At 40.2% G+C, this 12,272-nt stretch overlaps 1 protein-coding gene across 1 annotated transcript in view; it reads left to right on the top strand.

Moving 5' to 3' along the window:
* Nucleotides 1-12,272, top strand: part of LOC115228010 (zinc finger ZZ-type and EF-hand domain-containing protein 1) — a 155,888-nt gene that overhangs the window by 30,179 nt on the left and 113,437 nt on the right. The window contains exons 8-16 of the mRNA XM_029798686.2: nt 920-1,043; nt 1,979-2,075; nt 3,194-3,259; nt 3,877-4,023; nt 5,431-5,483; nt 6,526-6,604; nt 8,577-8,711; nt 9,152-9,268; nt 11,083-11,189. Of these exons, the coding sequence (XP_029654546.1) occupies nt 920-1,043; nt 1,979-2,075; nt 3,194-3,259; nt 3,877-4,023; nt 5,431-5,483; nt 6,526-6,604; nt 8,577-8,711; nt 9,152-9,268; nt 11,083-11,189 (925 nt within the window). The remainder of the gene's footprint in view (nt 1-919; nt 1,044-1,978; nt 2,076-3,193; nt 3,260-3,876; nt 4,024-5,430; nt 5,484-6,525; nt 6,605-8,576; nt 8,712-9,151; nt 9,269-11,082; nt 11,190-12,272) is intronic.

Below are 12,272 nucleotides of genomic sequence, written 5' to 3'. Positions count from 1 at the left end.
CCCATGCCATCATGGAAAACAAAATTTTAAATGGACTGGCTCCTGTGCAGCTGGCATGTAAAAAATACCATTTGAGCATGGCCCTTGCCAGTACCGCCTGACTGGCCCTCGTGCCGGTGGCACGTAAAAGCACCCGCTACACTCTTGGTGTAGTTGGCGTTAGGAAGGGCATCCAGCTTGTAGAAACTCTGCTAGATCAGATTGGAGCCTGGAGCAGCCTCTGGCTCACCAGTCCTCTGTCAAATCGTTCAACCCATGCCAGCATGGAAAGTGGACGTTAAATGATGATGATGATGAGGAATGATACTTTTCCCCCATGAAAATCATAATCAAAGTCAATCCAGTCATGACCATTCCATTTTTATTTCAGGCAGTGCTTGTCTATGACTACATTTCCCAATGTGTCCTTCCTCTTTTAAGATAATTAGCACTCTGTCGCTTATGATGACGAGTGTTCCAGTTGATCTGATCAGCAGAACAGCCTGAAGTGCTAGTGGCTGAGTATTCCACAAACACATGTACCCTATAAGTAAGTTTTCAGGGAGACTCAGCGTGACACAAAAAGTGACAAGGCCAGTCCTTTGAATTGCAGGTACAACTCATTTTTGCCTGCTGAGTGGACTGGAGCAACATGAAATAAAGTGCCTTGCTCAAGGACACAACTTCTTGCCAGGAATCGAACTCATGGCCTTATGATTGTGAGCCAAATACCCATGTGCAGTAAAGTGTAATTTGAGGTAGATTTAGCTGCTATTTCTAGCATGTCATGTAACAACATAGAAACACACTCAGGTGCCTATTACATTGAAAAGTGAGTTCAATCCAGTTACAATCCATTGTAGTTTCTTTCATTGATATCTTTCATCGATTTCTTTTATTTGTTTCTTTATTTCTTTTATTCTTTTTCCCCGCCTCCCAGTTTCTTATCCAGAACCGAGCTCCAAGTTCCTCATTGAGCTTGCCCATACTAAAAGGTGTCACAAATGTTATGGATCTCCGGTTGGCTCTGGTGAAGTCATCCTTCAAGTCCATGGATGTTTTAGGTAAGTGAACAAAAAAAAAAAAAAGAAAACGAAAGGACTTAATCCTTCTTGGTTTTTATGAACATTCAGTTTCAGGTTCAGTCCCACTGCTCAGCACCTTGGGTGAGTGTCTTCTGTTATAGCTCGGGACTGTGGCCATGCTGGGGCAGTACCTTGAAGAGTTTAGTCAAACAAATTGACCTCAGTGCTTATTTTTTTTGGTTTCTTTTGTTGAACCAGTAAGTTACAGGGACATAAACAACCCAACACCGGTTTTTAAGCAGTGGTGAGCAACAAACACAAACATAAAAGGTATACATGCACTTATCTATTTATCTATCTATCCATTCCTCCCTCCCTGTCTACCTATCCCTATCTATCATCTCCATCCATCCATCCATCCATTCATTCATTCGTTCATCCATTCATTCGTTCATTCATTCGCATTCTGATTTCAAATTCTGCTGAGGTCGACCTTGCCTTTCATCCTTTTGGGGTTGATAAATTAACAGTCAAGCACTGGGGTTGATGTACTTGACTACGCCATCTGCCCGTGGGCATATGGCGTAGTAGTTAAGAGCGTGGGCTACTAACCCCAAGATTCCGAGTTCGATTCCAAGCAGTGACCTGAATAACAACACCACCACCAACAATAATATAATAATAATAACAACAACAACATCGCAAAATATCTTAGGAATGAGAACCCAGGTTCGAAATTTCCCCAAGACACCTGATGAAGGCTGGAGGGTATATCAGCCGAAATGTTGTTAACAAACGTGTTAATAACAACAAACAAGATGAGGACAAATATCCATCTAATGTAAATAATGTACATAATTCCTCGTCTCTTAAATATAGAACTGGACTAATTCCTTCCTCTAAAATTTCAGGCCTTGTACCTATAGGAGAATGGATTATGATTATTATTATTATTATTATTTTCTTATTGACAGCATCTGATGAATTACTGAGAAATGGAGAAGAAGTTCAGCAAGTACAGCGCTGTATCTGTTCTATCGAGGTCTCCACAAACACATCAAACAGTGAACGGTGAGTGTCACAAAAATCTCAATAATATTTTCAAAATTTCCTTGCAGGAGTGGCTGTGTGGTAAGCAGGCACAGGAATGGCTGTGTGGTAAGTAGCTTGCTTACCAACCACATGGTTCCAGGTTCAGTCCCACTGCGTGGCACCTTGGGCAAGTGTCTTCTACTATAGCCTCGGGCCGACCAAAGCCTTGTGAGTGGATTTGGTAGACAGAAACTGAAAGAAGCCCATCGTATATATATATATATATATATATATATGTAGTGTGTGTGTGGTGTGTGTGTGTTGTGTGTATATGTGTGTGTGTGTGTGTGTGTGTATATATGTGTGTGTGTGTATATGGTGTGTGTATATATGTGTGTGTGTGTGTATATATGTGTGTGTGTGTGTGTATATATATGTGTGTGTGTATGTGTGTGTATGTGTGTGTATATATGTGTGTGTGTGTGTATATATGTGTGTGTGTGTGTATATGTGTGTGTGTATGTGTGTGTATATATGTGTGTGTGTGTGTATATATGTGTGTGTGTGTATATATGTGTGTGTGTGTGTGTATATATGTGTGTGTGTGTATGTGTGTATATATGTGTGTGTGTGTATATATATGTGTGTGTGTGTGTGTATATATATATATGTGTATGTGTGTGTGTGTGTGTGTATATGTATATGTATGTTTGTGTGTCTGTGTTTTTCCACCCAACATCGCTTGACAACCGATGCTGGCGTGTTTACGTCCCCGTCACTTAGTGGTTTGGCAAGAGAGACCGATAGAATAAGTACTAGGCTTACAAAGAATAAGTCCTAGAAGAAAGCAAGTGAGATGACGGGTGAGGTTGAATGCAGTATGAGAGAGGTCGAGTGCAGCTTGAGAACAAAGCCAAATTCAGTTTGAGGGAGACTGCACCGAACACTCTCTCACTCCACTTGGACTTCAGTCTCCGATTCAAGTTAGTGAATTAATATTTGTTTTTTTATTTTTGGTCATTATATAGTTAGTTACAGTTGTTTTCTTTTGATTGTACGTTTGTTTTACACTATATAAAAAAAAAACAATATTTTTAAATAGCAAAACACATTTTTACCACTTAAAATATAATAACAAAGAATTCTATTGTTTCCAGTCTTTTGAACGGCAATACTTCTTCCTATTGGCAATCCGATGGAACTTGCAGGTCTCATTGGATTAGGTAAAGAATTTCTGCATATTTGCTTACAAGTGATGACTATGGTTAATGTGTTAAATGTTTTATTGTTGTGTTACCTGTAAAATTGATGTGTTTATATCTCTATTGTGTTAGGCTCAAGCGTGGCTGTGTGGTAAGAGGTTTGTTCCCCAACAACATGGTCCCAGGTTCAGTCCCACTGCATGGCACGGTGGGCAAGTGTCTTCTACTATAGCTCCAGACCAACTCCAGATCTTTTGTGATTGGATGAGACAGAAACTGAAAGAACCCTGTTGTGTGTGTGTGTGTATCTATCCATCCGTCCATGCCTTGACATTGCATGATAGTTGTAAATGAGTGTCACTGCCATACAAGCAGTGTCGTTTATTTCTGATATTGTAGAACATGTCAGGCCATGAGGAAATATTGCCTTGCTTGGAAGCAGATGACGGTCGGTGATAAGAAGCATGTCTGGCTATAGAAAAATCTAGCTTAATGACCTCTGTCCATCCCATGCAAGCAAGGAAAAGTGGACATTAAAATGATGATGATGATATAGTAGGCTTTCAGTATCTCTTGAGTGTGTGTGTGTGTTCACTGGGCTGTTAGTTTGTTAATCTTTGAATTGTTTCTTTCGGCAGATTAAGAATCAAGAACAACGTAGTAATAAAACAGCTGTCCATGAATGTGTCATCACTAGACCAAAGTTATATGCCACAACTGGTCTCCATCTCTGTTGGCAAGACAACCAGTCTGCTGAAAGAAATCAAAGAACTGAGGATTCCAAAGTTAGTGCATCTTACATTACTATCTCTCTCTCTTTCTCCCACCATCTCTCTCTGTGTCTCTCTTGCTTTCTCTTTCTCTCTGTATACATGTCTCCACCTATCTCTCCTCTCTCTCTCTAGTGTCTGCATATTGTCTGCTTGTCTGTCTGCATGCCCCTTGTGTTTGTTAGCTGCCTCTCTGTCTCTGTGTGTGTATGTGTGCCTGTCACATACGTACATACATACATACATACGTATGTACATGTTCATACATACATGCATACACATGCTTACCTAAATTTATAAATCCACTTTTGATTATAGTTCAATTTAGTCACGGCTGACATGAGACTAAACAACAGTTACATTTTTGCATGGTCAGTGAACTTGCTAGAGATAATCACTGAATCTCCTTTAGGTCATCCTGTAAAATTTTGCTTAGGCATTGCTATACTAATAACCAATTGTTAGATCTCAATATAATGTACTTATCTCACAGCTCTGAGTACACAACATCCTATAGCAGGAACAGCTGTAAGCTAATGAAGCTGATTACAAGATACCTGTTCTCTTGTTCAAATGTATATTTATATATATATATATATATATATATATATATATATATATACATATATATATATATATATCATCATCATCATCGTTTAACGTCCGCTTTCCATGCTAGCATGGGTTGGATGGTTTGACTGAGAACTGGTGAGCCAGAAGACTGCACCAGTCTCCAATCTGATTTGGCAAAGTTTCTACAGCTGGATGCCCTTCTTAACGCCAACCACTCCAAGAGTGTAGTGGGTGCTTTTATGTGCCACCAGCACGAGGGGCCAGTCAGGCGGCACTGGCATTGGTCATGCTCAAATGGTGCTTTTCATGTGCAACTTGCACTGGAGCCAGTCCAGCGGCATTGGCAATGACTGCACTTGAATGGTGCTTTTTTTTTTACGTCCCACAAGCGCAGGAACCAGTCAGCAGCCTTGGCAATGACCATGCTCAAATGGTGCTTTTAATGTTCCACTGGCATGGGTGCCAATCAGGCGGTACTATCATTGGCCACGACAGTGATTTCACTTCCCTCAACAGGTCTTTGCAAGCATAGTTTATTGTCCAATGATTGAAGGGTACTCTTAAATGGGCTGGTTACACAGCACTGCCATAGACCACTGTTATGGTCTCACTTGGCTTGTAGGGTCTTCTCAAGCACAGCATATCTCCAGAGGTCTCGGTCACTTGTCATTGCCTCATATATACATATACACACATATGCATATACATACACACTTTTTCCTGCTTGTTATGTTTTGGCGATTTCTGTTTGTTGTGTTTCTTACCTTTGATTTATATATATATATACATATATGTGTGTGTGTGTGTGTGTATATGAAATAATTATGTTTTTAATTGTATATTTTTCAGTCATGTGAATGGTGATTATGTTCTGATTGAGAATCTGACCACATATTTCCCAAGTAAGCTGAATTTGATTTATTGATTGCAGTTCATTTGTTTATTTGAAAATGATTATGCCTCCTCCTCCTCCTCCTCCTCCTCCTCCTCCTCCTCCTCCTCCTCCTCCTCCTCCTCCTCCTCCTCCTCCTCCCCCCTCCTCCTCCCCCTCCCCTCCCCCTCCCTCCTCCTCCTCCCCCTCCCTCCACCACCATCTTCCTCCTCCTCGTTAATTTAATATGAAATATTACATTTCGATGATGCTGCCCTTTTTTCTGCCATGACTTACTCCTTTTCATCTCCCTTTCATTCAGCATCTCTATAAAATGTCAAATCAGTTAATGATTTAATTTAATTCGATTTAATTTAATTTTGTTATTTAGAGAATTCACAGTTTTTGGGACCAAACCCTGTGCATTCTAGAACTTGTGTCTATTTTAATGCATATAAAAGCCTTGTCACCATCATTATAAGGTCCACGTTTTTGTTTCTGTGCATTGATGGGTCACATGGAATTTGTCAAGGCTGATATTCTACAGCCAGGATGGCCTTCCTGTCACCAACCCTTGTTTGTTTGCAGGGGCACAGGGACACATGCACGCACGCACACACACACACAGGGACACCGGCACACATGCAAGCACACATACACACGAGCACAGGGGCACATGCACACAAGCACAGGGACACATGCACGCACGCATACACACACAGGGACACCGGCACACACGCAAGGACACATACACAGGGGCACATGCACACACACACATGCACACACAGAGGAACACATACACAGAAGCAAAGGGACCCATGCACACATACACAAGCACAGAGGCACACACACATACACAAGCATAGAGACACACACACACAAGCACAGAGGCACACACACACACAAGCACAGAGACACACACACACACACACCACACACACACACACCACACACACACACACACACACATACACACCACATCTTAAATAAATGCTATTCTAACACTGCAATGATATTAATGCCGTAAAATAGGTATTTTTGTATTTTTGTCTGATTTTATATTTGATTTCCAGTTATCCAGATCAACATCAAGCGTTGCCATAGCGACGGATGTGACACAAGGGTACATGGGGTCAAAGCTGTTGGGTACCGGTAAGTAATGTCCATTCATTTATATTTCATTTGTATCTTGTATCTTTTACTTGTTTTTGGTCATTTGACTGTGGCCATGCTGGGGCACCAGCTTTTGGGGTTTCATCATTGTTTAATGTCTGCCCTCCATGCTAGCATGGGTAGGACAACAAACACACACACATGCACACACATATACACACACACACACACACACATGATGGGCTTCTTTCAGTTTCCGTTTACCAAATCCACTCACAAGGCGTTGGTCTACCTGACGCTACAGTAGAAGACACTTGCCCAAGGTGTCACACAGTGGGACTGAACCTGGAACCATGTGCTTGAAAAGCAAGCCCCCTTACTACACAGCCACTTGTGCACCCATGGGTATGGGTAGGTAGTTAAGAAAACAGTTCTGCTAGTATATGATTCTAGGTTCAGTCCTATTGCATAGTACCTTGGACACTTGTTCTCTGCAATAAACTTGGTTCGATTGTACCTTGTGAGTTCCTATCTGTCTATCATACATTTACCTTTCCACACCTGGCATAAGCTACTGTCCTCAATACTGCATCCTGCCCTCAATCAAGAGGCCTTGTCTATTGAGCTACTTGGGGGCCTCACCAGTACTATGATGTCACAAAAAAGCACCCAGTGCACTCTGTAAAGTTACTGGCATTAGTAAGGGCATGAAGTCGTAGAAACCACATCATATCAGACATTGGAGCTTGATGCAGTCCTCTGATCTGTCAGATCCTGTGAAATCATCCAACCCATGGCAGCATGGAGTATAGATGCTACATGCCGATGATGATGATGATGAAAAGTTATGTGAGAGTGCTTCAAACGGGTATATGATGACGGATCTCTGTTCAACAATGAAGATTCCGTTTGTTTGATCAGCTGAATTAGCTGCTCATGAATTAATGTGTGATTTGTTGAGCTTTTCACAGATGTCCATCCCCTTTAGGTGATTCGCCAGTGAAATCGCAGAATCAACGTAACATACTGTGGAACAAGGCTGCTCATTTTGAATTGCAGGTACAATCCACTTGACGGTTTTCTATACAGTTTCTGTCTAACCTGTTTCACTCACAAGCTATGGGGTGACTTCAAGCAATAGAAAGTATGAGGGGGTGCTAAAAACTTCTTGGTTTTGGGTAAAAGAAAATACAGGTGGATCAGTTAATTATGATTTTATTCAATTCTCCTCTCAGATTCACACACTTATTGCAGCAGTCCTTCAGTTTTCGGAAGCCCTGTAAAAGAACTTGGAAGGCTGGGCCTCCATCCAGGCCTTCCATGATACCCTTAAAGCCAGGAGCGTTTCAGCACATCCTTGTTTTTGTCAAATATGTGGTGCAGTGAAACAACCAGGGACCTTGTGGTTGTGAAGCGTATCTCTTAACCATTTAACAATGCTGTGCCTACACTTGTGTGTGTGTGTGTGTGTATGCATGCATGTGTGTGTGTGTGTGTGTATATATCATCAAGTGTTTTAAACCCAGGTTTTGTCCCTGTTAATGGGGGTGACCAGATCTACCTCAATACCATAGCAACTGAGGTAGGCAGGTGCAGCCCACTCCAACTTTTGGACTGGCTGGTGCGCATTCTCCTTTGCTTTCATGAGGCTTTTTTGGAGCTGGATGTTCTACAGGGAGCATGCCCTTGCTTAACCCCAGCCTCAGTTTCTAGACCTGAGTGGTTCTGAGACCAAGGCCTTTACCACGATTTTTAAAAAATGTGGTGGAAAACTAGCTCAAGAAGGCAGTGACACTACTCCCTGAGACCCCTTTTGGTGCCCCCCTACCTATATATATATATATAATATATATATATATTTATATAATAATAATAATATTAGGGAGTAAATCCAAACTTACAGGGAAAAATTAGATTTAGGATTAAATCTAATTTCACAGTATAAATATAAATTAAATTAGATATATATATATATATATACGTTTATATATTGCCTACAATCTACTTGCAGATTACGTGCTAAAGATCCTGGATTAAGTGTAGCGGATGCTTCTGCAGTTTGGTTTATCCAGCTTCTCTCAATGTGGATCACATCGGTGATGCCCAATGACAAGACTTTGAAGCGGAAGATTCTTTTGAGAACAAGGTTGGTAATTTTCTGTTGCACACTCTGTGGGATTAAGATGTTTCTACTCTCAATGGTGGTCGAGAAGTCATGGCTAAATGAAAACCTAGCCACAATGTATGTAGTTACTCAGTCTGTGTTAATGTTCTGAATTCAAATTCCACTGAGGTTGACTTCCCCTTTCGATGAAATAAGTATCATTTAAGCACTGGGGGTCCATGTAATTGGCCACCAATAGTTTCAGGCCTAGTGCCTATAACAGAAAAGATTATTAAGTTGGTGTTTGGGATATAAATTACTAAGAAATTTTGATGAATGGTTTTCGTTTAAATCACTTTGAAACAGGAAGTTTACAGATAGAAGTGGGGCTGGGCACAAGTGGGTTGGCGCTAAAACGGTTAAATAAAACCAAAAAGAGAAGTAATTCTTAATGGTTGTCTATTCTTTCTCTTCATTTCCAGGAGTGCTCTCACTCACATGCAACCATTATCATTGTCACAAGCCAGCAATGAGAGACCTTACTTCCTCAGTAAAAATGTACTCAAAGAAGTTGATAACTTCCTCACTGATGTCGTTTTGTGAGTAGCAATACTTCAGATCACTCTTTCTATCTCTTTCTGTAAATTTCTCCTGTTATCTGTATACCTCTGTATCTATCTATCTATCTCTCTCTCTCTCTCCCCCTTTTTTATTCTCAATCTCTCTCCTGTTACATCGCTCTTCTGCCTTATATTTCTGCCTTTCATCTTCCACCAGTCTCTCTTACTTTTATCTACTTAAATCTGTTTCTCTAACTTCAGTTCTTCCCTATCATATCTGCCTTTGTATCTCTCTCTATACCGCTCTGTTTTTCCATCTCCCTATCTGTTTGTTTACCCCTCCTTCCCTCCTTCAACCTCCTCCTCTCTTACACACACACACACACACACACACATGCTTGACCACTAAATCTACACATTTTTTTTCATTCTCTCTCTGTTTATTTTCTTTTATTCCTTTCTGCTGAAGAGCGTAGGCTTGAAACAAAACACTTTTCCATTTTCCTGAGCGTCAAATTGATACACCTACTTGTTCATACACCTGTCTTTGTCTTTTGTTTTTCTATAAATTTCAACTATATATATATATAGGTCATATATATATATGACCTCGTGTGTACCGTTGGCGATTTTTTTTCCTCTGTCTTCCCTTCTCTGGATCTTTCCTTCTCCTATGTTTCCGATGAAGAGCTCCGCTCGAAACGTTAAACCCTCCTTCTTTCCTGAGCGTCCAATAATACTATATTTGTTCCATGTCCTTTCTTGTTTGGATTAACTATATATATATATATATAATATATATATATATATATATATATATATATTTATACACACACTCACACACATACACACTCACATGCGCTTTCACACCCTAGTTCAGCCAGGCCAAGTCACTGTCATCTCCTCTTCATTCTGCCTCTCTCTTCTGGTCTTTTCATTATGTTTAACTATGAATCTTGATATATTTTTTCTCTCCATTTTTTTCCTCTCATTTCTTTCTGTCAAAGGCTTGAAACCTCAAAGACTTTCCCATTCTTCTCAAGCATAAAAACTAATGTACCTGCTTGTTATTCCCTCTTTGTCTTTCGTTTTCTGTACAATTGAACCAAGCATGCACACACACACGTGTATATGACTACGAGAGATATAAACACGAGAACTTTAAAGATATATGTATAATTAAATTTCTCGTTTTCATATCTGTTTCAATCTCATTATTATATTAACATATAAAATGAACCCCAAAATGTTACTAGGTTGAGGAAAAAGTGCATGCATCATGTTAAAATAATGATTTTTTTATGCAAGAATTTATTCAAAAACAACAACTATTTTTCAAAATAAAGACCATCATTTTCTATGTCCTTCTACCAACGATCTGCAAGCTTTCGGATTTGGTTAAAGTACCAATCTTTCGGCTTTGAATTGAAAAATTCTTGATGGGCTTCTTCACCTTCATTGAATGACTCAAATCGGTGACCTTTCATAAAGTGCTGCATTGATCGGAAGAGACCATTGTCAAATGGAGCAATGCCATGACTATGGGCTGGATGCTGCAGAACTTCCACACCGTCCAATTCTTCAATCTTGTTGCTGGTCTTTCTGGCGATATATGCGGCTTTGCATTGTCTTGTTGAAACAAAACGTGTTTTTGACGAACACAGTGAATCACCATTGACCATAACATGAACTGAATGAACACACACACACCACAAAAATATATAAAAAAAGCATTATTTTAACATGGCGCACAAACTTTTTTGTCAACCTAATACTTTGCATTGCATTGGTGTTTTTTGTTTTGTTACCTAATAATATTTTTTAATCTTTTTCTTTTTTCCGTAAACCTTCAGTGACAGCACAGGCCGTGTTGTACCTGCTGACCTGGACATCCTTCTTAGCTTTAACATGGCCCGTGGAAGCGTTAAAGGACTAATCAGCACAATCAAAGTATTACAAAGTAAGTCTGAATGGGTCATATTATTGCTTTTTAAGGAGTTGGGTGGTGAGCTGACAGATCTGTCAGTGCGTTGAACAAATTGCTTAACAGAAGTTCTTATGGCTCTTTACATTTTGAGTTTAAATTCCACCAAAATTGACTTAGTCTTTCATCCTTTTGAGGTTGATAAAGTAAGTGAGCACTGGGGTCGATGTGATTGGCTTGTCTCCTCCTCCCAAAATTTCAGGCCTTGTGCCTCTAACAGAAAGGATTAGCTGGCAGAATCGTTAGCACACCGGGCGAAATGCTTAGTGGCATTTTGTTCATCTTTACATTCTTAGTTCAGTATCTGCTGAGGTCAACTTTGCCTCTCATCCTTTCGGAGTCGATAAACTAAGTACCAGTTACACACTGGGGTTAATGTAATCAGCTATCCCTGTCCTCCATATTACAGGCCTTGTGCCTATAGTAGAAAGGCTTATTATTATTATTATTAAAAAGGCAGTGAGTTGGCAGAAACGTTAGCACGCCGGGCGAAATGCTTAGCGGTATTTCGTCTGTCTTTATGTTCTGAGTTCAGACTCCGCCGAGGTCGACTTTGCCTTTCATCCTCTGGCTTTTAATGTTCCCAGTTTAAATCCTGCTGGGGTCAACTTTGCCTGTTATCCTTTTTGGTGTTGATAAGATAAAGTGCTAGGGTTGATGTTATTGACTAACAGCTCTCTTCAAACATTAATAGCCTTATGCTATAATTAGAAAGAGTAATTATTATTTTCGTTGTTGCTGTTGCTTTGTTTTATACAAGCCATCCCAATTAAATATATATATATATATAGGTGCAAGTAAGTAGCTTGCTTCCCAACCACATGGTTCCGGGTTCAGTCCCACTGCATGGCACCTTGGGCAAATGTCTGCTACTATAGCCTTGGGTTGACCAAAGCCTTGTGAGTGGATTTGGTCGAAGGAAACTGAAAGAGGCCCGTCGTATACATATATGTATGTGTGTATATGTTTGTGTGTCTGTGTTTGTCCCCCACAACATTGCTTGACACTTGGTGCTGGTGCCTCTATGTCCCTGTAACTTAGCAGTTTGACAAAAGAGAA

Source organism: Octopus sinensis, unplaced genomic scaffold (assembly GCF_006345805.1).
Source record: "Octopus sinensis unplaced genomic scaffold, ASM634580v1 Contig08889, whole genome shotgun sequence".
Lineage (NCBI taxonomy): Eukaryota > Metazoa > Mollusca > Cephalopoda > Octopoda > Octopodidae > Octopus > Octopus sinensis.
The sequence above is the reverse complement of the archived record's forward strand: the minus strand, read 5'-3'. Positions and strand labels throughout refer to the sequence as shown.